The sequence below is a fragment of the Hemicordylus capensis genome, chromosome 1 (assembly GCF_027244095.1).
Source record: "Hemicordylus capensis ecotype Gifberg chromosome 1, rHemCap1.1.pri, whole genome shotgun sequence".
NCBI lineage: Eukaryota > Metazoa > Chordata > Lepidosauria > Squamata > Cordylidae > Hemicordylus > Hemicordylus capensis.
Genome location: NC_069657.1, coordinates 350,511,128 through 350,539,080, shown reverse-complemented (window position 1 = coordinate 350,539,080; position 27,953 = coordinate 350,511,128). Strand labels below are relative to the sequence as shown.

Here is a 27,953-nt window from a genome sequence, read left to right as displayed (position 1 = left end):
ACTAACATGCTGTTACTTTCTTATTTTAAACATGGAACTCAGAAATTATGTGGATTTAATGAACACGTTACGGAGCATGTATGCCGACCTATATTAAGGATTCTTTGACCCAAAGGGCAAAACTATGCCTGGAATTGAGTGATACCACAAAAGGAGACAAGATAGGCTTCTAACAAATAATAATATAGTTTATATAAAAGAGTATTCTTATTGGTTCACAGAAAGCAAAAGGGAATTTAATTGGAAATAAATTGCCAAGGAATGGGGGAAAAAGACACTATAATATATTTTAAGCCATAGAGTTCTTGGGAATGGAATTCCTGGACCTGCATGAGATGGCAGTTAATTCTGTTGGGGAAATGAGGCACAAAATGAAGAAATCCTAGAGTGGATCACTTGAATGACTGGCGAAAGTCCAAAGGAGAGAGTGAAAATGCTAGCTGCTAATCAGCGATCGGGACTAGAAAGGAGGGAGGGAATTGACAAAGGAGGAAACTTAAAAGGCTGGAGAAGGAGGTTCTACTTGTTAGGGCGGAAGGGAGAGTAGGCTATTAAGGTTAGGAGACAGATGGCAAACTCCTGGCTTCAGGAAAAAAAAGATGGAGATGGGGAGCAAGGATTCAACTCGGCATGTATGGTCTTGATTATATTGGAACAACAGAATGGGCTGTAACCACAATGTGCATCCTAGTGGGAAGATTACATTTCCTTAGTCTGCGTAGAGGCCCTGGGTGACAGAGCAGAGCCAAGACAGAAGGACAGGAACCGACACAGCAAAAATCCCTGAGGGATCATCATTTCCCCTGGATTCTGGAGCTGAGCTCAAAGCACCAGATTCAGACCTTTGATTCTTATATCCTGAGCTGGGGCTTGCTGTACAAAGATTTTTAAAGGATTGATTGTCTTGCAAAAGTAGATCTTGGAGGAAGGTGCAACAATATGTGTGTTTCCCTCCTTTCTTTTCTAGAGTTGCTGACTGCATTAGTCTTTTAAAAGGAAGGCTTGTTCTTTGACATGGTCTCTGTCTTTTACACCAATGGGCTATGCGCCTGCGCAGAGATCTCGTAGGATCCTGACAAGCTCAATTCTCCTGCTTTGGGTGGGAACCCCACCCCCTGCCACTATAGACGGCTGTGCCACTCTACATCCCCTCAGTCTTCATCGTCCGCGCTTCAGTAGACGTCATGGAATCTGCAACATGGCAATGAGTAGGACTGTTACCATTTCCTCTTCTTGTTTTTCTCCCTGCTTCCTTCTCTTTCTTTTTTTGCACAATAGTGTTTTTTCCTTAGCGTTTTTATTTTAACGGTACCCCTCCCCCCGCTTATCTCTGTCGCTCTGGTCCCGGCTGGTGGTGGCCAGCCAGCCTGCGATGTTTATGCCAGGCACAAAGAGTTTCAAGAAATGTGCTCGTTGTGGATCTAAGATCCCTTCCCCAATACTCATATTGAGTGTCTTCTCTGCCTGGGGGAATCCCACATTGTCGAGACCTGTATTCACTGCCAGAGGTTTACGAAACAGGCTCGAAAAAATAGGGCTTCTCGCTTGCGTGCTGCCCTGTGGGACCTAGGAGGCTTATCGTTGAAGCAGTCGTTCAGGATAGCTTCTTCAATGCACTCAGAGCGATCAGACTCTGCTCCTACAGAGCTTGAACTCCTGCCCTCAGTTCCAGTCCCAGGGGCACCCATCTTGGACTCCTCAACAATATTGGTCCCATTGATGCCATTGGATGACTTGCCCAAGCATCCTACGCGTGTGATACCAGACCCCCAGTCTCTTCAGTACCGAAGAAGAAGTAGTAGTAGCAGCCTCAGAGTTTGCTGGCAGGTCAACACCTTCCACCTATTCCTAAGAAAAAGAAGCCCACACCAGTTTCTACTTCTGAGGCCCTGCTGGCCAAGAAACCAAAGTTGACTTTGGGACAGGACCAAGCGTCCCATGGTTGCCTGGCCGGGGTACTGGGCCATCCAATACTGAGCTCTTGGATCTCTGTTCAGCCTAGCTCGCCGCTGGCCGAGAGGTCTCTTACCCTGATGCCTGACTATGCCCACACAGGTAGGGAACTGTCGGTAGTGACCGATAAGCTTGGATACACTACCTCTGATAAGGAGCCTTATTCACCGGATAAGACCGCTGGAAATGCGTCGTGGCTGCCTTGACGTCGTTCAACCCTTCTGCAGTGCCAGGAGTGTCTCCCTCCTAGGGATCGGAGCATGTGTTGGGACTCAGAAGAACGCTTCTCCGAATACAGGCCCGGTTGGGACTGGAACTGTTGTGAGTCTGTTTATGCAGATCTTTACAGTATACCTGCATGATGCGCCCCCTTTGTTGAGGATGAGCCACCCTCTTATGGTGCTTGGCGTCGGGACTTGGGCAGTTATAGACATTATCACTCAGACTATCGTTTGGACTGTTCGGACTATGGGAAACCCCGATATGGGTCTCGATACCAAGAGGAACCTGCTTATGGGAAAGCCGGGACTGTTCACGATTGGCGCGAGCCCCCTTCACATTCTGAGGGAAGGCCTTGCTCATGCTCTCCTCAGGGTTGTGGAGCCAGATGGCTCGGTACCGGGCAATGTGGAAAGCCAAGCGAACTCCCCCATGGTTTCAATGGCTTTGACCCAGGACTCTTTAGTGCCTCCCAAGTTGGACAGTGAAAGCAAAGCTGGATCTCCGGGCTCGGGGTCCCTGGTCTTCGCCTCTGGATATTCAATCGGATTCTAAGCCTGTTTCTCTGTCAGAGGACCTTAAGCAATACTCTGCATATGTTGCCCACATGGCCTCTGCCCTAGGCATGAGCCTTGGTACGCAGCAGAAAGGGGAATTGGAATTCAGCCTTATTGATGTGGAGGCTAAAGTACTGGTCTCTCTGCCCCTTAACACTGCATTGTTGGGGTCATGTGAGGGCATTGGAAAAAGCCAGCAGCTCTCTCCCAACCTAACAGGCGCTTGGAGAACTTGGAGTACAGCTGCAGGATGATACAGCTTTCCTGAAGAATCATCCCATCCCTAACTCCATTGTGGTAAAGGCATCTCTGCAGAAGTCCAGAGGTTACAGTCATTCTGGGCCTGGTAATAAGGAGGGCAGGAAGTTGGACTCCTTTGGAAGGAGGCTTTACTTGGCTTTGGCTCTCCACTTAAGGGTGGCTAATTACCAGGCCTACAATGCCAGGTACAACCACTTTTTGTGGGAGAAGGTGGCCCCCTTCTTGGATCTCCTGCCACAAGACAAACATGACCCAGCTAATGCTTTTCTCCATGAAGTGGTACAGGTGGAGAAACAGGAGCTCTACTCGGCTACTCCATAGAGCAGGGTTTCTCAACGTGTGGGTCCCCAGATGTAACTGGACATCAACTCCCATAATTCCCAACCAAAAGCCACTGGGGCTGGGGATTATGGGAGTTGTAACATCTGGGGACCCACACACTTAGAAACCCTGCCGTAGAATGTGCAGCCGAAGTGATGGCCACGTCCGTAGCGCTCAGGAGGCATGCCTGGCTGTGTTCATCTGGTCTGACCTATGAAGCCCACGCCAGGATTGAAGATCTTCCCTTCGAGGGCTCTATCCTCTTTGCAGAGCAAAGTGATGACACACTGCAGAAGATCCAGAAGCTGAGGAGTATGGCTGTCTATGTCCTACTCTTCCTCAGCCCCTCAGCTGCAGAGGCCGTCCAGGTGGTCTCCTTATCAACAACCGAAAGCCCCTTTACAGCAGCAATGTTCCTTTCATGGCAACGAGCTCCAGTCTCCATACAAGTCTGAGTTCCAACCTGTAACCATTTTAACCATTTCACCAATTTAGCCATTTTTACAAAAATTCACCAAAATCAGGGAATTGACCAATCCTTTTCAAATTTATACAGGGGGCCCTGACTCCCTTCCGCATATGTGTGACAGGTTTCAAGACTCTAGGACCAGCCAGTGATTTTGTTTTTAGTTAATGCCCACTTACCTCTATGGAGGAAAATATTCTATTTATTTGATTGATTGATTGATTGATTTCTATACTGCCCTTCCAAAAATGGCTCAGGGCGGGTTACACAGAGAAATAATAAATAAATAAATAAGATGGATTCTTGTCCCCAAAGGGCTCACAACCTAGAAAGAAACATAAGATAGACACCAGCAACAGTCACTGGAGGTACTGTGCTGGGGGTGGATAGGGCCAGTTACTCTCCCTGCTAAATAAAAGAGACTCACCACGTTAAAAGGTGCCTCTTTGCCAAGTTAGCAGAATTTTGTCAATCCTGAAGTATTTCCGAAATTAATTTCGGTATTTCAGAATTCTGACTTTACCAATCTGATTTTTTTAAACAAATCAGATCCGGATTTTACCAATTTGGGGCAATTTAGGATAAAATCCATATTTTTTCATCTGAATTTGCACAGACCTATGCAGTTTAGTGTGTTGAAAATGTAGCACAGGGATTCTGTTCCTATTAGATTGTGTAGACTGATGAAATACAAATTAATATTTACTCGATTCCATTAATTAAATTCTGTTTGGTGGGGTGTTGCATATTAAATGCAAGAAATAAACCAACAACAGGAAATGCATGTAAGAACATCCAAGTCGGATTGATTTTTCAGACGTAGTTTAACTATTTGCTTTTCCTAAACAGTATGAGAAATTGTGTGGTTAGGAAACACAATCCACTGCAATATGTGCTTCTTTTAACGGCCATTTTCTTGAGAGGAACTAAAAGCCCATCAAATCTTCCTGCCCACCACTCCGGGGTATGCTAACTCTACACAGCAACCTATGCAGTCCAGACCAATTTGTGTAACAATCTATGTCTGAAGGAGCAAGCTTGCAAAAGAAATGGATTCAAATGACTCATGTAATCCTGGGCAACACACTCAAGAGCTTCTGCTGCTAATAATAATTTGTGTATAGCATTATTTAGGATGTAGTCCCTTATCCTTTTTGACTTGAAAAGAATTTGCCTCTTTCCCCACCCCTGGAGGCTTTACACACAGGGCCTCTACCCAAATCTCCTTTGGGAGAGAGTGTGTGTGTCCACACACCAGCCAAACTTACCACAAAGTCCTTTCGAGATCCTTGGACCCACTCCACAAACAAGCCGAGCTTTATCTTGCAAATTCTAGCTTATCTCAAGTTATTTCCGGGTTTTTAAAATGCTGGTTTTAAGCTACTTTTTCTGAGAACGGCAGAGCAGGGCACCGACATGGAATCATCAGCATGATAAGAGGGATACTCTCTTTACAAATGCAGCTGTAGCTCTTTAGTAACCGCCCCCGCCCCCAATGGCTAGAAAGATAACACAGATGCCTGCCATGTGAACTTGCATCAAAAGCAGACCCGAAAGCAGAGGGGAGGGGCTGCTTCCCTCAATGCCATGAGTGTACTTCGAAGGGGCTTTGCTCAACATTTACCCAGCAGCATGAAGCCATGTGCAAATAACTCCCAGGGCCATTTCCTTGAGATGAGAGGAACTAAAAGCCCATCGAATCTCCTCGCCGCCCACCACCCCGGGTTATGCAAACCCTCTACGCAGCAACCTATGCAGTCCAGACCAATGAGTGTAACAATCTATGTCTGAAGGAGCAGGCTTGCAAAAGAAATGGATTCAGATGATTCATGTAATCCTGGGAACACACTCAAGAGCTTCCGCTGCTAATAATAATTATAATAAAAATCAAAAGTCCTTGCCAATGTGACTGGTTGTTGTGGCCGGAATTCCTCCATCTCTTCAACATAGGAACACAAGTGAATTTTAGCCCGTTGAAAAACGGGCGCTAGTAGTGGCTTCAGCCCCCGCCGCCTCGGACGCCGCCGCCAAACCGCCCTCCCAGCTGCCCGATCCCACTATTTCTACAGGAGAGAGGAGCTTGCTAGCAGAGCTTCTCTCTCTGCAAAGGCTCTTCTCAAACTGGTGCTTTGAGCGGAAAGGGCGTCCTTTCCGCTCAAAGCGCCAGTTTGAGAAGAGCCTTTGCAGAGAAAGGAGCTCTGCTAGCGAGCTCCTCTCTCCTGTAGAAATAGTGGGATCGGGCAGCTGGGAGGGCGGTTCGGCGGCAGCGGCCACGGCGGCATTTTTTAGGGCCAATTTGGCCCTTAGTAATATGGGGGGGGGGACGGGAATGGTGGGATCGGGCTAGGGCCCCAAGGTTCCCCCCCCGCCCAGCTTTACCGGCGGCGCCAGGCCTCGGCGGCGGCTCCGCCACCACCTCGGCCGGCTTCCCCGGCGCCTCTTCCCCCGGTGCCTCTCTCCTTTGTTTGTGGTGGCCGCTTCTGGGCCGCTGTTTCCCACACCGCTTTCCCCCCCCCGCGGCGGCCGGTTCTGGCCCCGCGGCCCCCTCACCCGCACTCCCGCTCCAATTGCCCCACCGCGGCCACTGCCACCTCTGGCCGTGGCCATGGCTCCGCCGCCGCCGCCTCGCCCGCACTCTCCTCCCGGCATGGGCAGTGGCCACTTCTCCTTCTCCCGGCCCCAACATGGCCGCCAGGTGCTGGCGTTCGCGGCTGCCTTGCTCTGTTCTGGGCATGCGCTTTGCGCATGCCCAGAACAGGCAAGCACGAACACACACTTGGTGTCCGTCCACAGACGGACACCAAGCGTTTTATTAGAGAGGATAGGAAACTGCCATATACTGAGTCAGACCATTGGTCTATCTAGCGCAGTATTGTCTTCGCAGACTGGCAGTGGCTTCTCCAAGGTTGCAGGCGGGAATCTCTCTCAGCCCTATCTTGGAGAAGCCAGGGAGGGAACTTGAAACCTTCTGCTCTTCCCAGAGCGGCTTCATCCCCTGAGGGGAATATCTTGCAGTGCTCACACATCAAGTCTCCCATTCAGATGCAGCCAGGGCAGACCCTGCTTAGCTATGGGGACAAGTCATGCTTGCTACCACAAGACCAGCTCTCCTCTCCTAGACCAGCTCTCCTCTCTTCAAATCCATCAGATCCAGCCCTAATTATCATGTCAGTTTTTCTAAAGGGAAATCTATAATCTACTTTGTTGTAAAATTGCTGTTGTCATAGCTTACTTGGACTAGGGAATGGAGAGTTCCTATTTTTGAATCCAGTTCATGGAAGTTTTACAAGGAGGGAGGAGTTCAAGCTTACCAGGATAAATAGTTCTGCAGTACGAGCTGGAAGTTCAGTGAGCACACTTGGATAACGCAAACAGTTCTAATGGCCAGCGCAAAGTCTCCCTTGGTTTTGGAAAACTATATAAATGGCCAATTTGTTCCTTGTTCCTCTTATTTAGATTCCTATGACCCGTCCACAGGAGAAGTATATTGCAAGGTACCAGACAGTGGAAGAGAAGAGGTGAGTTCTGTTACTGAGGCATCTAAACTCTTGCTCCTTCTTCATGATATTGGAGCAATCTTCAGTAAAATTACCAGGGAATGGTGTCAATTATTGTTTGCAGACAATCAATTCTATTGGTTTCCTTTCTGAAATGCATAGCTGATTTCCTAATCAAAAAGTGAGACGGGGATGGCATTGTGCTTGGTGGATGCTGGTAGATAGATAGATAGATAGATAGATCTTTATTGTCATTGTCCTGTGCAAGAACAACGAGATTGAAAAGAATCTGCAACCACTACTACAAGACCTAACAAGAATAATCTAAACATATACCCATACGCCCCCCTCTCATCAACCCACTAAAAACCCACTAAAAACTCTAAAAACTAAATACAAAATGGTGAAACCGTTTACAGGATGTCGAGCTGAGGCGAGGGTTGAGGGGTGTCATCCAAAGTCTTTAAAAATGTTGGGACCAAGGCATTCTGCGTTCCAGCCACTGTGAAGTCCTAGATAAGCAGTACCATTGAATGCTCTTCCTTGAAATCGGTTTTTATAATCTTTACAAACAGCTTCTCCAACAGGTAGAGAGGAGTTGTGTCCAATTACATCATGCTAAAGTGCAGCAAAACAGCAACCAACCATTGCTGTGTGACTAAGCATGAATTTCTATACCAAACAAAGCTGTGTCTTCTGCTCCTTCATACTTCCAGAATAGTTTAAGTTTTAAAACTTCTGCTCCGGCGATTGCAAAAGGTTGCAGTTTCTGCTGAAGCTTCAGAAATTGTCCATCTAGATGTTTACAGTTTCACCCTCGACCTCTAGCATTAAGCCTGGGGTTGGTCAAATATTTGCTAAGCCCAGATAAGTTGCTATTAAAGTGTAACTAGCTGGCTTAGCTGAAGTTTGACTTCTTTTCCAGAGCTTCCCAGTGCTTTCAGAGTTCATTTCTATCTGTAAGCAGAAGGGCTAATTGTTTACTGGAAACACAGAAAGCATTTTAAGTGAACTAACTTTGAGTGGCCACTTAACTCAAAGCTGCCTTGGACATTATTGCTGAAGGAGAAAGCAGAGAGATCGAGAACTCTTAACAAGAAAAACAGCAAATGCAACTGATTCCATTTTAGGTGGTGAGAGATACTTGATGGAAGACATTGCAACAATAATTCAGGCTGGGCCAAATAAGTCTAGTTATGTTTCCAAGACAGGACACTTACATAGATGGGGAAAGACCTTCTTAAGGCTGCCAGCTTAGACTGAAGCACTTCCTGGAGCTCTCCCCCCATCCCTGCCACCACCAATGCTTTCTTCTGATATTTCACAAACTCAAGCCATCACGGTTTCCAGGATGTCACCTTTCAGTAGTCACCTGGAGACTGATGCTGGTTCTCAGAGGCTGCCGATCAGTCCAGGAGAGTTGGCAATTCAACCTTGCCTGAAAGGCTGAAGAGCCAGTGTATATATGCCCTGCTTGAAACTCTGTCAGTCTGTGTAGAGCACCATGCTGAGCTAGATGGAGCAATAGTCCGACTTGGAATAAGGCCGTTTCCTGTGCACAGAATTATACAGCACCGAGACAACTAATGTTACATAGCACTTTCCTCTTGCTCTACCTGCTGTCTTTCTAATAAGAAGCTTCACTTACTGGTCTTGTGTGTTTAGGGCCTTTCCCATTAAAACAGCTGGTGCATAAACACACTACTAAATATATGTTTGGTGAGATTTTTGCCATCATTATTATTTCTAAAAGTGTTCTAGGTACTTTTTCAAAAGTATCCTGCCCTGAGAACCTTACAGTCTCAAACTATAAATGGAAAGGGAAGAGGGAACAAAAATGCAAACTTGAGACAAAAATGACTGTGTGATTTGGTATCTGTGTGGGTAGTAGGTATTATTGTTGCCTTTAGAGGCAACTGAAGCTGCCATTGAAAAAGCCTCTCCTCCAGTCCCTTCTGCTGACTTGGAAAGGGAATCCCCTAAGAATCAATAATATTTCCTGGCATACATAATGTGAGGCAAGTTCCTATATTCCTGAGAGGGTTCGGGGTCAGCAGGCTATGGTGATCCAGGTTATGTTAAAACTGCTACAAGGATGCTGTCAGATGAGACATCCCTGTGGAGCAGAGTTGCCAAGTGACCAGAAAAAAACTCTAGCTGAGTTTTTGACTTTCATCCACGTGCTAGGAAAGCAAGCAAGAAAAAGAAAGCATGCCTTACGTGAAAGCTCTTGCACAGGATGTTGAATTAGAATTGGGGAGCCCAGGTTCAGATCCCTCACTGGCCATGAAGCTCACTAGATGACCTTGGGCCCAGTCCCTCTCTCTCAGTCTAACCTACTTCACAGGGTTGTGAGGGTAAAGGTGGGGAGGAAGACCTCTGTACACAACCCGGAGCTTCTTGGTGGAAGGGTGGAACATAAATATCATAAATAAAGGTCAAGACTTGCATTTGGGGTGGAATACAAATGTGTTTATTTTTTATTAACATATTTTTATACCGCCCAAAACTTACATCTCTGGGCAGAAAAATGAATGAATGAATGAATGAATGAATGAAACATCTAAGAGCAGTTGCAGTGTGGATCAGGGCTATCATTTTGTGAGGTTCCCTGCCAGTGGCATTCTATCTATGTATCTAAACAGCTTTGGGAACTTTTGTTGAAAAGTAGTATATAAATGTTCATCATATCCATATCCATATAAAAACAATTTTAAAGCATAAAATTAAACATAATTAAACATAATAGGTGTGTCTTAAGTGATTTTTAAAAAGTGGTCAGAGATGGAGACATTCTTATACCAACAGGGAGCACTTTCCAAAGCCCGGGGACAGCTACAGAGAAGGCTCGGTCCCACATTGCCACCAATAGATTCAGTGGCAGCTGTAATTGAAACTCCCCATGTGATCTTGAAAAGCGGCAGGGATCATGACAAGAAGGTGCTCTCTTAAGTACCCTAGACCCAAGACGCTAAGGGATTTTTAGGTAATAACCAGCACTTTGTATTTTGCTAGGAAACATATTGGCAGCCAGTGCAGTTCTTAAAACTGGTGTTATGTGGTCTCTTTGGGAGACCCCAGAGACTGATCTGTCTGCAGTATTTGACATCCAATGCAGTTTCTGAACTACACACAAAGACAGCCCCACATATACAGCACATTACAGAAGTCTAGCCTAGAAGTCACTAGCATATGTACCACTGTTTGCAGGTCATTTACCTTCAGAAATGGGCATAGTTGCCGTATCAGCCAAAACTGATAGAAAGCACTCCTGGCCACTGCCTCATTCTGAGGAGTTTGGGGTCCAGGAGAACTCCCAAACTATGCACCTGCTCTTTCTGGGAGAGTGTAACCCATCCAGAATAGGCAGATCTAAACCATATCCTGAGCCCTGACACCCCACAATCAGTACTTCCATCTTATCTAGATTCAACCTCAGCTTGTTATCCCTCATCCAGCCCATTATCGCCTCCCAACAGGCATTTAAGTAAGTTATGCCATTCCCTGATGAAGTTGACATGGAGAAATAGATTTGGATATCATCAGCATATTGGTAACCCTGCACCAAATCCCTTGATGATCTTTCCCAGTGGTTTCCTGTACATATTAAAAAGCATTGAAGACAGTATTAATTAACAACTACTAAAACACTTTAAATGCTAAAACATTGAAGCTAAACCATTGAAAGCCAGTCTAAAAAAAAAGAGTCTTAAGAGCTATCTTGAAGACCATTCGTGGTGTTAACCCTCAAAGTTTGCCTTCTGACATAAGGGCTACCAAAACTATTAGGTTTTTTAAAAGTTGTTATATGCTTAAAATGAAAGGTAGTTGGCTTTTTAAACTTATGAAACAGCAGCTCAACACTGCCACCTGGTGTAGAAATGATGTGGAACAAAGTCAGAGGGCAGAGAGACCAAGAAATTATTTCCAATGTCCTAACTTTCTGGAAATGATGGTGAAAAACTAAATTTCCACTCTAGAAAAAGAGATGCCTGGTGCAACCTTGTCTGTATATAATATCCTGATAAGCTGAGACTTTATGTCTTAGTCCTAGATATGTGGGAAATGTATGGTTGCCCAGATGGATTATGGGCAGCATATCTAGGATGACAAATTTGCATTCTATTCATGCTCCAGAGTACTCTTGTTTATGTCATAATACTGTAGGATTGAGCTGAGGTTTTAAAATAGGTTCTGAGGCAGGGGTCTGGCTTGAATTAACTTAATTTGTCTTGTCTGCACAGTTTAAAGTTCATTTTTCCCCTTTCTGTCATAATTTCCATTACTTATACTGTGTGTGTGATCCTGCTGAATATCATGTGAAATGCAACAGTTCATTTTCTTTTCAAGGTAGAGGCCGCTGTCAAAGCTGCCCAAAATGCTTTCCCAGGATGGTCCTCCAAAACTCCCCAAGAAAGGTCAAAAATAATGAGCAAGCTAGCAGACCTTATTGAAGAAGATCTGGAGTCATTTGCACAAGCAGAATCAAAAGATCAAGGTAAAGGCCAAAAGCAGTCTGGAGCTGTATTCTCAAGTGGTGACGGAGTGAATAAGATTTAGTTAAATAGCTCTAAGCACTAATAACAAGGACACTTGGTACTGGGGCTTGGGCTATATAACATGTGAGAAAATTAAAAAGAATTTGGAAATCCATGTGTTTGATTATGCAGGCTGACATCCAGAGCTGCATCTGGCACAGAAGGGCTACTGGGACCTCAAGCAGAGTGTTGTGGACCAACAAGGCATGCACGTGGAGGGAGCGATTTTTACTGCTTCCCCCAAATCTCATTACCAGCACCACCACCACCACCACCACCACCACCACCACGGCTGTATTTATCTATTGCTTTTCAACACAAGTTTCCAAAGTCATTTACACAGAAAAATATGATCCCCAGTCCCCAAAGGGCTCACAGTCTAAAAAAGAAACATAAGGCATACCAGCAACAGCCACTGGAGCAATGCTGTGCTGGAGTTGGATAGGGCAAGTTGCTCTTTGCTAAAAGTAAGAGAACCGCCACTTTAAAAGTGCTCTTTGCCATCAAAAATATGTTCCTGAGGGTCATGCACCTCTCAGGGACATATTTTAGAACGCAAAGAGCACAGGGGAGAGATGGGGACGGGGGAAACTGTGGAAATTGATCCCTCATCCCCCCCCCGCTCTCTCTACTGCTCTGCAGCCTCTGACCAAGTTCAGAACAGCCTCTCTGTGTTGGATGCAGCTCTGCTAGAGCCTGAACTAACAGCTCTGGAAGTCAGCTCCTATTGCTTATCTTTTCTCTTGAGCTTTCAGAATGATTTTTATGTAACATCTTGCTCTATTGAGCTTGCATATTAGAGTACAAAATGTGTGCGCACTCCATTACTTCAGAAGAAAATGAATGCCAAAAACCTTTCTGATCTATTGGTGCAACAGTGCGTATTTCCTTCTCTTCTTCCCTCCCCCCTCCCCCTCTGCTCCCTCTTTCCCTCTCTCTCTCCTTTCTTTTCCCACCTCCCCCCAGCCAGCGCATGGACCACCTCTTTCTGTTTTTCCTCTTTTGTGTGTGATGGTGTTTCTTTTGGCTGAGGTTTTTTTTTTACTATTTGACCTGGCTATAGAACATTTTGGGTGCACTTGATTTTTGTTTCTTTTTCAGTGCAACACTTGTGACGACTGTCAAGGGCTGGACAGCCATCTGTCAGGGATGCCATAGCACTCCCAAGGCCCTCTCCATCTCCCGAATTCTTTGATTCGTTAAAGGCGATGCCCTTATTTTCATTCCATGACTACAAGTTAGTTCAGAACTTAGACTTTTCAGAAAAGTCGTAAATATCCAACGGATTGCAATGAATGTGGAAACATTCCCTGAATCTCTCTCTGTTTCAGGGAAAACCATCACCTTTGCTAGAACAGTGGACATCCCCCGAGCAGCATATAATTTCCGGTTTTTTTCATCCTCCATCCTTCACCAGACAACAGAATGCACACAGATGGACCATATGGACTGTATGCATTATACAGTGAAAGCACCAGTGGGAATTGGTAAGGCCTTTCCAAAGAACGGAAGCAGTTTCAGGCAGAAATAGTAAGGGATGACGCTGTAGCTTGGTGGTAGAGCATTTGCTTTGCATGCAGAAGATCCCAGGTTCAATCCCTAATATCTCCAGGGTAGGGCTGGGAACCAAATGTCAGTCACTGTAGACAATACTGAACTAGGTGGACAAATGATCTGACTCAATGTAAGGTAGCTTCATATTTAAGAGACCGTCTTCTTCACTATGAGCCCCATTGCACATTGAGATAATCTGGAGAGGTCCATCTGCAGAGCTCATCTGGTGACTTCTCAGGGATGGGACTTCTCTCTTGACCCCCTGAGACTTTGGAATGCGCTCCCCGCTGAAGTAAGTGCCTCCCCATCTGACAGCTTTTTAAAGGTTTTTAAAGATGCATGTAATCACCCAAGCTTTTTAACTGGAATTGTAGTTTTAAATTGTTTTAAGGTTTTAATTTTTGTTTTAACCTGTTTTATGTTGTTGCAAATCACCCAGAAATGTAAGTTTGGGGTGGTGTACAAATGTAATAAACAAATAAATATGTTTAATAGCGGCTTTAGGGGGGTTGCAGGGTGGGTTGCAGGGAATCACTTTAGCTGCCTGACACACATTGCTTGCATTGACAAAGTGGATGTGACAAGGTGAAGATTTCTTTTTGTTTCTGTTGCTACATCGGACTTCAACTTATAATTGTAGAATATCCAAACACCAATTATAGCAAATCTGTAAGCCCGGCCCCACAGCAGCAATTCTGCTATAATGGTTGCACATCATTAGAAAACTTGGCCATTTTGCAGGACCCTCTTTCACTGACCTTGGGCTGGTTTGGACAAGAAAGCTACTGCCACGAAAGGGACACGCAAGTAGTGTGTGCCTGTCAGGATGTTCTTTGTGGACATCCTGGTTGGTTCTTTTCCAGTGCATCCTTTGATCTCATGTGGAGGGAAGGCTGTTCATTCAAATGCCCCCTATACACACTGGTGGATTAACGCAGAAGCAGAGGAGGCATCTGCCTACAGCAGCAAAATTTGAGGAGTGGCTCTTCAAATTTTGCCGCTCCTCTCTGTCTCTGGGGGCAGCAGCAGGGGGTGAGGAGGGAAGGGTGCCTCCTTTTAACCTCTAAAAGCCTGCTGCTGACTGCGGCGAGCTCATCTCCTTCCTCCTCTCTGCCTCCTCCCAAGTGAATGCACTCGGGCTGAGACTCTGCTATAGAATGCCGCCTGTTTCCGGCTTTCCAAGGAATAATAATAGAGCAGACGTACACCAATCCAATTAGGAGGCTATTTGAATGGAGTCTAACACAAGTTGAACTATGTGTTGGGTTAGATCCCCAGCACTCTATATAATGATATTTCAGGATTCATCCCACCTTTTGTTAATCAAACCTTTCAGAAGGGAACTCAGTGGCATCAGAATTAGGTCCTAAAGAGGAAATTTTATTGGATAAAACCTTTGAGGGGGTTTTAGCTGGATCCTAAGTATTTAAAACCTTCTCCTACTAGGGTGGGACCACACCTTTGAAAGTGGGGGACATAAGTATATGACCATGCTGGCAGAATATCCAAATTTCTAGTAATGTAAGTGCATATGCTGTCTGGGTTTTTTTAGAGAGGTGTTATGGGGATATTCAATATATTTATATAAGCATAGAACAGCTAGCATGTTGATGCATCATGTCAGTACATCTGAGTATAAATACTATCTGCATGGTTGGATTGGTATATGTTTGCTCTTATTATCATGTGTATTTTACCTTTTAATATTTTGTATACTATGTTATGAGTCTGGGGAGAGAGGAAGAGTGGACTTCCTTGTAAATGAAATTGTGTTAAAAACTTAGAAGCTATAAATATGCATGCTTCATATTTGTACTATGGGATGATAATGGTAGTTATGAATTTGTGTTTAGTGGTATTCTTCACATTTTGTTATCTGTGTATTGAGAAAATGTATTATTTCTTTATAGAGATAGTTTGAAATCTTAGTAGCTGCAAACTAAACACCTGGCTCCATATGAGAGCATAACTGCTGCTTGGAGACTAGAAGGATTCCTGTAATAGTGCCACTAAGGAAGGCCTAATATAGGCCGAAATGTGTTTGGAGAAAAAAGGAAGGATACTCCCTATATGTGGCTTGTGGTGGATGTCAATGGCCCAGAATTTGAATTTTATATGATCATTTGATTTAAGGACAACTAGACTTTCCTTTAATTCACATTGGACTTCTACTTATTTGAAAGTTTGACTTATGGAGGACTGACCAGAAAGTCATGATATTTTTTGCATATTTATATTGGGGATCTTGGCAGAAAGGCTGATTTAAAAAAAATTATTCTACTCACCGGTGGTTTTATATTCATGTTTTTCATGCACGTTTAGTATTTCACACATATTGTCTATATTAATGTGTCATAACAGAGTGTTGATTAATTTTTTGTCTATACTACTTTCCCATCCCATGGTTTTTATGGTATATTTCCATTATTTACAACGTTGATAGGGTTTTTTTTAACCTTCCATGCATACTTTTAAAACTTAAATATCTTGGTGGTTAGATGGTGGGTTCTTCTGGATTTTCTTGAAAATTAAAAATAGTCCCATTGAATTAAAAATACAAGTTGGACATTGCCTAATTTCAATAGGACTACTTTGAGTAAATTTCTCACCATGTTGTTCAATACAGTATTTTTATTTGTCCATAACTAAAATGTGACTTAGTGAAAAATTACACTTACCCCCCTGCAAATATGGCATTTGAAAGATAATTTTCTACATAAAACCTCAAAACTCTAATTAAAGCAGACTCACTGTCTCGGAGTATAAAATATACACATAGGAAATCCATATAAGTGAATATTTCCTACATAAGATAGCAATTTAAAATGGATCCTTATGTTTAGATATGTAGCAGGGTATAGAACAGAAGGGGGGGATCTGTCAAAATACTTCTTTCATAATGCATCATACTTTCCCCTTTGACTTGGTATCAGGAGAATCTCAGTTTTTTCTAAGTGCCAAGAATTTTGTCTGAATAAATGTACTGAACTCCTTCCTTCCTTTCCCCCACAGCTGGCTTAATTAGCCCTTGGAATTTGCCACTTTATCTGCTGACCTGGAAAATTGCTCCAGCAGTTGCATGTGGAAACACTGTCATTGCCAAACCCAGTGAAATGACATCCGTTACTGCTTGGATGATGTGCAAACTTCTAGCCAAAGCAGGTACTTCTGGAATAGGTGGATAAATCGTTAGTATAGGAGCATAATCTCCACCACCTAGAGATGTACATATCAGGTGGTATAAAAATATGATATATAAATAAATATATAAATACATAATTTTTATTAATATAACACAACAGCAGCAATTGAACACTTCTCTCCCCCCGCCCCCATATTGCCATGGGATAGAGGTTGTCTAATGCTCTGGATACAGGATGTGATTTTTTTTTTTTTTAAACAGGGGTGGGATGTGATCAAATAGCACATAGAATTATTTTGTCAATTACATGTTGAATTTACACAGCCCACATGAGTTTTAACAAAACTATCTACACACACACACACACACACACACACACACACTTGGGAGTCAGGTAACATGACCACTTTTAAGAGCAACTATAGCCCTGATAGTACATTACTGTTGATGGTAACGCTCTAAAATGTGTATATATATTAAAGAACCATAATAGGTCCTAAAAATAATTGAAATGATATGTGTATGAAGGAACATTTCCACAGCCAGGTTATATCTAGTGTTATGCAGTGTTGTGGGCCAGTTCAGACAACATGCATTCTGGTACACACAATGAGGCTGGGAGCCCACCTGCCTTGAAGTTTCTGAAGGACATCCCAACATGCTATCGCTGTGCCCCTTTATCGCATGGGAGTCTTGTTCATCTGAATCACTCCTCTTGGTGTGCTCCCAGTGCCAGTTTAAATAGATATTAGGAGGAGCATGTGTACAGCAGTTATTCAAATGAACAGCCCACACACTGATAGGATGTTGGGATACCCTCCTGTGATGTCAAAGTGGGTGCACTCTCAGCATTCTTTATCATATGTGCAGCCAGCATCTTGGATGAACTGCCCCAGTATAAACTGATGATCACTGCATTCGTTACTTCAAGGGAACATATTACCTAGTTTAGTAAGCTACCGTTCAGTGTACCTTAAGAGCATTAGTGTTTTGTATCTTTGGGCCTATGAGGGTTTCCTCTAGGTGTGGTGAACATTATATTTGGAAGTGGTCCCAAAGCTGGCGATGCCCTTGTCTCCCATCCGGAGGTGTCACTGATTTCTTTCACTGGAAGTACGCTCACTGGCCAGCGCATCATTGAAAGGAGTGCTCCACATTGCAAGAAGCTCTCATTGGAACTTGGAGGCAAAAATCCAGCAATCATCTTTGAGGATGCCAATTTGGTTGAATGTATTCCTGCCACCGTAAGGTCCAGCTTTGCTAATCAGGTATGGGCAAACGGTCAGGTTCCTATCTTTTCACAAGCAAAGCAACACATTTTGTGTGTAAAGCTCAAAAATGTATGGGATCTTGCAACAGAATTTGGTTCAGTCAAAGACTGATTGCTTGGGTTATAGGAATTGGTCTAACATAATGTCCTTTCTGAGAAAATACTGTTTCATGCACATTCAGTGATAGTGATGAGTAAGCTCCACATATCTTGATTCACTGGTTCTTTCCAAGCTTTCTCAATGTAGGCTTGGAAAAAACGTGATTTTTAAAAAAAATACTTGCTCGTAGTTCCTAACCAATCAATGCAGATGAGAGACACCATCAATGCATCATGGTACATTTATGATATCTCTCACCTTCATGCGGACATTATCTTGTACAAGTACATTACCCTGGTGGCGCAGTGGTAAAACTGCCGCCCTGTAACCAGAAGGTTACAAGTTCGATCCTGACCAGGGGCTCAAGGTTGACTCAGCCTTCCATCCTTCCAAGGTTGGTAAAATGAGACCCAGAATGTTGGGGGCAATATGCTAAATCATTGTAAACTGCTTAGAGAGCTTCGGCTATAGAGCGGTATATAAATGTAAGTGCTATTGCTATTGCTATTGCTATTATCTCATTGCACATTGGGAATTGTGGTCCAGTTGCTGTACTAGCCCAATGCATCCGAGGACGAGGTACACTTTCCAATCCACCTAGAAATCTTCCAAAAGCATTCACATACAACCAAAGTGAAAAGCCACTTCAGAAAAATCTCCAGAGCAGAAATGTACTCGGGGTTGAAGCTTAAGGTACAAGGGGATATTGGCGGTGGGTGTATGTAATACAATGAAGCACACATTCAACCTTCCCTTGCACAAAAGCCATGGAGGATGGGACCCACATGCAATTCCATAACAGGCAGTCACTTGGGTAAATCCTCACCACACTCCACAGCAGGAGACATCTTGTGTAGGATCAAAAGAAGTTAAGGGCAATGAAACCCAAATTCAAGCCGTCGCCCACAAAGAAGCTATGGGAAGAAGTCCCAATAGAGAACATACTTGTCAAGTAGCTGATTGCTGGTGAATCTGATGCATGGAGGAGAGATCCTTCTCTGTATGCACACTGCTACTCATCCTTAATATGATTTCAGAAAACCCTGGTAACGAGGAACCGCAGATGAATGGACCAGGTTCTGCAGACATTACATCCAAATGCGGGAAAATACAGCTTGGCGTGGCAATGAAACCAAGGGTTCATATTTGGAACTCCAATATGAACCCTCGGGTTGTAGTGAGTTTCATCATGGCAACTCAAGGTTCCAGGCAGTCTGCAGTACGTCCAAATTTGGAACCACAGACTGCTTCCCCTGGAAGCAGAGTTGAGGGAGGAAGCTCCTCCCTCAAATCCAGCGTGATTGGCTGTGTGGGCTGTCCTTCAGTCAAGAAGGAAGCCTGCACAGCCAGCTCCCCCTCCCCTCTGCAGTCTTTCTGACTGCAGAGAGGATGCTTTCCATTATGTTCAAATTTGGAAGGGAGAGTATTGGACCTGCTTGCGGTTCCATGTTACATGAGAATGTGGCCACAGTTTCAAAGTTATATGGGTACTGAAACCTGCGAGGATGTGTGAATGATTACTGCAGTCATGGGAAAGAGAGGTTGTCTGTATGCTCTGGACGTGTGATTCCCCCCCCCCCGAACAGAGAGTGGGTTGTGATGGATCATTTAATGCTCAGTATTATTTTGTAAATTACATGTTGAATTTACACAACTTACAAAACCTTCAATGAGAGTAAGGGAACACCACTTAGTTTTCTAAATGCAGACTACAGAGAAGCTTGATGAGCTTTCAGGCCCAGTTCAAAGTGTTGGTTTTGGCTTTAAAGCTTCTCCAATCTAGAACTATCTTAAGGAGTGCCTGCTCCCATATAATCTGTCCAGCCTTTGAAATCTGCCACCAAGGTCCTGCTGTCTGGCCTTCCACTGACAGAGACGCAGCTAGTGAATACCAAAGATAGGTCCTTTTCAGTGGTGACCCCAGTTATGGAACTCCTTTCCGAGAGAGATCTGAATGGCCCCTTGCTTACTATCTTAAAGAAATAGTTTCTTTTAAAAATTTGATACATGCTTATTTTGTTAAACTATTTCCCCACATGTTTATATTTTAGTCAATGGATTGTGGTCATACTGCTTGTTGCTTTTACTTGCCTTTTAATTGTATGATTTTATTATTTTAACTGTAATTTTGTTCTCTGTGTGTTTTGCTTGTAAGCTGCTTTGATAAACATTTGGAGCCTTAACAGAACTTGAGGGATGAATTAATTAATTTTCTGAGCATTCCAAGTGGTCACATCTATATTACAAGCTGCTGAACTGCAAGTGTAGTGGCATTGCTATTGAGTTATTAGGCAGGAAACATACAGTGTGACAGCAATCCATGCAAGACAGGTGTGGGCAATTGCTTCCCCTTCTTTGAAAAACAATTGCTATACCTCTTGAAAATTTTCTTAGAAGCTCCGACACTGCAACCCACAACATGTCATAGGGAAGTTGCCTTATACTGAGTCAGACCTCGGGTGCACCTCGCTCAGTACTGGCTGGTCTGACTGGTAGCAGCTCTTCAGGGTCTCACACAGAGCTCTCTCTCTCTCTCTCATCATTTGCTATCAGAAGCTTTTAACTAGACATGCCAGAGATTGAACTTGGGACTTTCTGCATGCAAAGGATGTGCTCTTCCACTGAGCTACGCCCCATATATCCATCTCCATTTCCACCAGTGCCACTGCTTGTGGTCACAGGTTGAGCCTCTTTCAGACAGCTGGTCCCTGGGATGATTCAAACATACAGGCACATCACTTGATTGATCATCACTCCATGACTTGGAGGTGAATGTGTCAAATTATTTCTTGGCAAAATCTTGTGTTTTGAAGTGGGGTGTCTGAGCCCAAATAACGACAGTATTTCACATGATAAGCATGGCATCACTTAAAGTGGAAGTCATTGTGTGAACACAGGGGTGTAACTATAATAGGGCAAGGGGAGACAGTTGTCTGGGGGCCCACTGCCTTGGGGGCCCACCAGAGGCAAGTCACATGACTGACTCCCCCAGCTGCACACCCATCCTGGTTTCCTTCAGTTGTTGTCATTCTCCGAAATTGATGTGAGTGTTAAGACCTGGAGCTACCAGAACAGCATGTCTTTCTCTAGTACCATTAAATGGCTTGCATCGTCCACAATTTACAAAACCTTAAAAAAAATTTAGGATTTTTTTTGTGGCACATAGGAGATATAATATATATATATATTTTTTTTAAAAACACAACAGTGAGGTGGAGCCCATTTTAAAATCTTGTCTCAACCAATCCAACCTTGCTATGCCCCTGAGTGAACATACATGTTTGAAAGCAATAGAGGGGGTAGAAGAGGAAATATTGTGCTTAAACAAGGAAAGGTAAAGGGCCTAACTAAACATTTTAAGGGAAATGCAGGAGCTCTCAGCTCCATATCTCCTACAATATTAACAATATTAACAAGAAGCTGGGGAAATCATTCACAGGGCAAATTGATAGATGGGAAGGACTCCTTAACCCTTTCCCTACCTGTAGGGTTGCCAACTAGGGACTTTTATAGAGGACTTGTAACTATTTTGGGTACCAAAAGGCCTTTTTTTGTTGTTGCCTGTGTTGTGGTGTCCAAAGTGCCGGGGAGCAGCTGGAACATTTTGTTCACTCAGAGCCCTTTGCTCTCATGAGCAGCTTCTCTTCCTCTGCCTCCTCCCCCTTCCTACTGACCATCCATCCAATGGGGAAGCCAGAGGGGAGGTTCTGCTTCAGTAGCAGGTCACAGAGCCGCATGATGCAGTAGCACAGAGGCGGTGGCGGCGGTGGCAGCAGTGATAAGTTAGCAGTTAGCTAACTAACTTTACCCAGTTAGCAGTTATCCCAACTAGCTGAATAAAAAGGCACCTTTTAAAGTGGTGAATCTCTTCTATTTATCCTGGGGAGAGCAACTGGCCCTATCCAACCCCAGCACAGTATTCCTTCAGTGGCTGATGCTGGTGTCCCATTGCATTACATTTTAGACCGTGAGCCCCTTAGGGTCAGGGGAGCTTCTTATCAAGCTGCTTCTTATTCATTTTTCTTTGAAAACCACGGTGATACCTTCTGTTGAAAAAATCAGTATATAAATGTGTGTAGTCTTAGAGAACGGCAAGCAAGTGGTAGACCATGCATGCACTGCTGGGCCAGCATGCAGGCGCCATTGCTAGCTGGTTGCCCTGCCTGGAGCCAAGAGGGGAAGTTGCTGGCCTGGCTGGAGAGAGCAGGCTGGGTGAGCTGTGAGGGAGGAGGACAGAGGACTGTGTGTGTGGTAAACCTAACTAGGCAAGGGATTTACCGTTAAGCAGCAAGGGCCTTGAAAACTCAACACCTAGACAGCAGACATACAGCTTACCTGGTATTGGCTCCACAGTGGTGAGTTGTATTTATATTTACTTTTTAATCAAAATATGCATATATAAAAATATATGCAAATTTTATGCAACGTGGAGATTTTTTGTTTTAAAGTGTCCTCTATTTCCACTTTTTGGGTGATGGATATCATCTGCTTTGAAATCAGAAGTGAATTCTGGATGGATTAAAATGGTTTGCAGGGTTTGGGGCACAGGAGAGACAAAAGGTTTGTCCTTTTTTGGGTACAATTCCTCCCCAATAAATGCTCCTCCCACCCCAGTATTCTCCATTACCTCAGCAAACATAGAACTGGGAGCACACATTTGCTGAGAGAATTAATGTCTAGTCTGTCACTATACAACAAATACTGCAATACACAGATATTTGCACTCAGTGGACTAATTTTATATCTTGCATTATAATCCTCTTTCTTTGTCACCTTGTCCTTGCTCAAGCTTTGCTGTGCATTCTCTCGACACATGAGGCCTGTGAGAGAAAGTCTCCTCAGTAATTTAAATAACACTTTCAGTAAAGTCAGGCTTTTGTGCTATCACTTTACAGATGTTAAAAAAATTGTTCTGTTTTTGGACATTTGCAGTAATAGCCATCCATGAGTTGACAGTTTTCTCACCTGTTCATTTGTGTTCTCCCCACCACCACCACCACAGGGTGAAATATGTCTGTGCACTAGCAGAATCTTTGTTCAGAAGAACATTTACCAAGATTTTTTGAGAAGATTTGTGGAAACTGTCAAAAAGTGGAGGGTTGGAAGTCCCTTGGATCCCACAGTTGACATGGGAGCACTGATAAGTAAAGAACATTTAGCAAAGGTAAACGAAAAGAATGAAGTGGGTTTCCTATCAAAACATTAATTGGAACTGGTATTTTCCATGCTAGCGGCTGGAAAAGAAAGTGCCTCAAATCATAGGCTGAGTGTTTTTCTTGTGTGTATATCCATAGCCAGCTTGGGACAAGAGAGTGGAAAGATTTTTAAAGTTAGAAAAGAGGTAAAAAAGTAGTCCTAAGGTACTACTTAAAATCAAGCATTCTGAGCATTATATGCAGCTTTAGCCATGTAGTTGTCAGAACTGCATGCAGAATTACCCCAAGGAATAAAACATTTGAGTTAGAAATGTTCTTTCCTCTTATATGTTTGCTTTTCAAATATGTCGACGGCAGGCCAAGAAAGTATGACATGCTTAGCAGTGTTCCCTGTAACAGGGATTCCCAGATGTTGTTGACTACAACTGTCATTATCCCCAGCTGCAATGGCCTTTGGCTGGGTATTATGGGAGTTATAGTTAACAATATCTGGGAATCCCTGTTGCAAGGGAACACTGGTGCTTAGTGTTAGATTCTGCACTAGCAGAAGCTTTGTTCAGAAGACCTTTACCAAGGTTTTTTGAGAAGATTTGTGGAAAGTGTAAAAAAGTGGAAGGTTGGAAGTCCCTTAGATCCCACAGTTGACATGGGAGCACTGATAAGTAAAGAACATTTAGCAAAGGTAAACGAAAAGAAAAAAGTGGGTTTCCTAACAACACATTAATTGGGATTGGCATTTTCCATGCTAGCGACTGGAAGAGAAGGTGCCTCAGATCATAGGCTCGGATCTTTCCCCCCTCCAGTCCTGATTCATATTAACTGTTATCATTGCTAATTAAATAGCTGAACTCACTAACCTTACAGTCTTATCCAGGCATTACACGGTATGTTGCCTACAGGAATCCATACACATGGACATGTTTTTCTGAGAGTGACTGTATGTGTGTTCATTTTAGAGATGAACCTGGGTACAGACCCCTCAAATGCAGGTTATGATAGGAAGTGCATGTGCATAGTACGTAATGTGTAAATAGTAATGTATACTTGCATGCAGATCTGTACACATGTGCACAAATTGTACATAGGCCCATTTACATGTTGTGTTCAACACTTGTACAACAAGTACAAATCTGTACACAGGTGCAGTCATTCACATATGTTGAACGCAGATACAGAAGTATCTGCGTTCCTATCTGTACCATGCATTTGAAAGCTTGTATCCAGGTTCACTTTTAAAATGAACACAGGTACAGTCATTCACACAAACGTGTACAAGTGTACAGGCACCTATACACTAATACCACGTAATGTCTGGATTGGGCTCATATGTTGCACATAATGTGTGAACAGGGCTTATGTGTGCTTTCAATTTTATGTTCTTATAAGGAGCTTAGACAAATTCATGCAGGACAGGTCTATCAATGGCTACTGGTCTGGTGACTATGGGCTACCTCCAGCCTCAGAGGATGTTGCCTCTCAATTCCAATTGCAGGGGAGCAATAGCAAGAGAGAGGGCATTCCCTTACCTATTGCCTGTGGGCTCCCCAGAGGCATCTGGTGGGCTACTATGTGAAAGGATGTTGGATTAGATAGGCCTTGGGCCTGACCCAGCAGGGTTGTTCTTATACAGACAATACATACTTCTGTGTTTCCTTGTATATCTAGTATGGACAATCAAAAATTGCAGCCCTTTCTAAAAATGACACTTTTGGTTCTTGTTGTTGCTGCTTTCATTAGGTAAAGAATTATGTCAAAAAAGCTCAGGCAGAAGGAGCTCACATTCTGTGTGGAGAGGGAATTGATTCCATGGCCCTTCCTGCCACAAACCAGAATGGCTATTTCATGCTTCCAACGGTCATTGCTGGCATTGGCGATGACTCATGCTGCATGCAGGAGGAGATCTTTGGTCCTGTAACCTGTGTCACCATGTTTGATACAGAAGAGGAAGTGATCAGGAGAGCCAACGGGGTCAAGTATGGCCTGGCAGCAACTATATGGTCCAGGAATGTGGCGCGGGTCCATCGCGTTGCTAAGAAGCTCCAGTCTGGATTGGTGTGGACGAATTGCTGGCTTATCAGAGACTTGAATCTGCCCTTTGGGGGTATGAAAGCCTCTGGAATAGGCAGAGAGGGAGCAAAAGATTCCCTTGAGTTCTTCACTGAGGTGAAAACAATTACAATAAAACACTGAAATGTATTGTTGGATATACTTAATGTGAATAATAAATAGGTGTTGTATGTGCTGCTGAATGTATCCGGAATATGGCAAGAAGACATGGCTTCTTTAGAACTGTATATTTGGTTGTGGTTTAAGATCCATTATTCCATTTTCATGGATGTTGTCTGGTTGACTGCCTTCCTGTGGAGAAAAAAAAGGAATGAATCAGGAGTGTCCATGCGGGGAGGTGGAAAGAGGGCAGTTGTGTCTCCTGCAGGCCCAGATTTATGGGCAGATTAATAAGGAGCAGCAGAAGCTTTTATTTATTTGCATATACTTCCCCTCACCCCAATAAAAATTCCTACAGTCACCCATGGAGGGCATGGTAACTGGTATCCAATGGCTTGCAGCTAGCAAGGGTGGCTCCTATGTCTGAGTGGAGATAGCAGAATGTGTCTGTAGGCAAATGCTTCTGCCTGTGTGCCCTTGTCCCCACTCCAGTCCTGTTAAGTGTGCATTCACCAAGGTCTGCTCCTTGAACCAATTGTCTGAAGGCAAGAATGGGAGGGAAGTAATGTGTAGTGTATGCACACACAACCAAAACCAACAACTCAGAGACCAGTTGTACTTCAAATGGGATGGGACAGCATCTTAACATAAGCCAGATTTGATTGATGGTTGTACAAGACTGGTTTTCTTTCATATGCCAGTTAAAAGTTGGATCTTAATACCAAAGAGATCCAAATGAAGATTCTAGCTCTAGGCTTTCCAGTATGACCTTGGACACGCTATGTGGGGCTGCCTTTGTATGCAGTCCAGAATCTGCAACTGGTGCAAAATGCACCAGCCAGGTTGGTCTCTAGGTCAGTCAGTCAATCTTTATTATGCAGAGGCGTATCTAGGGAAAATAGCGCCTAGGGCAAGCACTACTTATACTTTACCATAATATCAGCTGAAAAATATAAGTCAAGCTCGTTCATCTTTTAATATTTCAAAAACTGTTTAGCAGTGGATGTAGCCTGACCAAAAAATGCTGGAAAACTACAAATTTCAGTATGCTGGGGCTCATGAAATACCCAAATACTATGTGGAGGTGTACTTGGAAAACTAAACAGATGTGCCTATTTAATTCTCTACTATGCATTGTAGCATCACTATTACATAAGTTTTAAAAATAAATGGAGAATTTGACTTTTCCTAGATACTCTGAAGATAATTAAAGGATATGCAGAGTAAACTGTGTCACTGCTTGGAATATATTCTAGGATTTCAGAAAGACAGTTAAAATGAGAGAAAGAGAGCAAGAAACTCCCAGTGGGCCTTAATACTAAGGATTTCACACTGATTCAAAGACAAATTCACTATTAATAGTCATATTATTAAGACATCACATTTAACTCACTTATCACAAGAAGCAAAGTAAGAGCAAATGAATACAATCCTAGCTCATAAGCTTCAGCTCAGTATTCACAAGCCCTTATTCTCTGCACATAGTGCCAAACTAAATATGTGTACAGTGACTTATATAATATATATATTTTTAAAAAATTTACCTGTAGCCCCTTCGGGGGGTTTCCTAAAGGCCGTGTGTGTGTGGGTCTGCAAAGGTTTCCCCACCCCCCGCTAGCCTCTAGGGCCTCGCAGGGACCATTTGAGCATGTGCGGTGGCCATTTTTTAAAATAATGTTTTCTTTTAAAATGGCTGCTGAAAACAAAATGGCCACTGTGAGGCCTGGCATGGCCTAGGGCCTCACAGAGGCCATTTGATCATGTGCGGTGGCCATTTTGTTTTCGGTGGCCATTAATTTTTTATTATTATTATTTAAAATGGCACCCCCCTTCCAGTGGCGCCTGGGGCACGTGCCCTGCCTGCCTACCCTGCTATTATGGTCAGACACCAGCAAAGGCCTCCAGGTCATCTTGAAGAGATCATATTGCACCTATATTAAAATAACTACACTGACTACCAATGTTTCCAGGCAAAATACACAGTTTTGGTTATAACCAATAAAGCCTTAAACAACTTAGGGTCTGGGGTATTTAAGAAAACACCTTCTTTGTTATGAGCCCCATACCTATTAAGATCATCTGGGGAGGTCCCCTTGCAGTTGCCACTGGCTCATCTGGTGGCTACACAGGGATGGGCCTTCTCCATTGCCACCCTGAGGCTTTGGAATGTGCTTCATGCTGAAGTAAGAGGCTCCCCAGCTCTGGGAGTTTTTAAGAAGATGCGTAAAATATATCTGTTCACTCAGGCTTTTAGCTATATTTTAACATGAATTTGTTTTAAACTGTTTAAATGTTTTGATTGCTGCTTTTATTATATTATTGTAAAACCACCCAGAGACACAAACTTCGGGCAGTATACAAATATACTAAATAAATAAATTTGTTTTGCATCTCTATGTGGGGTGGGTTTAAACCCTGGAATTCCTACATCCAGACCAATCAAGCAACTGAATCAAAATGGTTGTCTAGCACAGAGACAATTAAATTTAAGTACACTTTCAATCACTTGTTCTTTTCCATCAACAGAGATTCTGTAAAATGGGAGTAAAGCTAGATCTCCTTAACAGAGTAGACATGAGGACAAATGGGAAAATGGAAATACAGTCATCTTCCTTCGGCTGCTATACAAAGATGTACAAGGCAAATACAGGGAGTCCCCAACTTACAAACAGATTGTGTTCCCAAACGTTAGATGTTCATAACACAGAACATATATAATTCCTATCAGGGATGGCTTGTTTGAATGTGTGGAC

General features: G+C 43.5%; 1 protein-coding gene across 6 annotated transcripts; it reads left to right on the top strand.

The window, feature by feature from the left end:
* Window positions 1–380: 380 nt before the first annotated feature.
* Window positions 381–26,433, top strand: ALDH8A1 (aldehyde dehydrogenase 8 family member A1). 6 transcript variants are annotated; one of them, XM_053288233.1, is made up of 8 exons: window positions 381–556; window positions 7,234–7,295; window positions 11,629–11,772; window positions 13,144–13,299; window positions 16,379–16,528; window positions 17,520–17,776; window positions 22,881–23,042; window positions 24,772–26,433. In XM_053288233.1, the coding sequence occupies exons 3-8, from the start codon at window positions 11,703–11,705 to the stop codon at window positions 25,222–25,224; spliced, it is 1,248 nt and encodes a 415-aa protein (XP_053144208.1). In that variant the 5' UTR covers window positions 381–556; window positions 7,234–7,295; window positions 11,629–11,702; the 3' UTR covers window positions 25,225–26,433. The 6 variants fall into 6 exon arrangements, with proteins under 6 accessions (XP_053144208.1, XP_053144203.1, XP_053144184.1 ...); XM_053288228.1 differs by having other exon boundaries at window positions 11,625–11,772; XM_053288209.1 differs by having other exon boundaries at window positions 381–632; window positions 11,625–11,772.
* Window positions 26,434–27,953: the final 1,520 nt, after the last annotated feature.

What these genes read in the sequence shown, in the direction of transcription:
- ALDH8A1 (XM_053288186.1), top strand. Translation starts at nt 1,037, where the DNA reads ATGGGCTATGCGCCTGCGCAGAGATCTCGTAGGATCCTGACAAGCTCA. An exon ending in AATCTGCAACATGGCAATGA is followed by an intron (nt 1,209 to 7,233) that starts GTAGGACTGTTA and finishes CCTCTTATTTAG; the next exon opens with ATTCCTATGACCCGTCCACA. An exon ending in GTAAAGAACATTTAGCAAAG is followed by an intron (nt 23,043 to 24,771) that starts GTAAACGAAAAG and finishes TGCTTTCATTAG; the next exon opens with GTAAAGAATTATGTCAAAAA.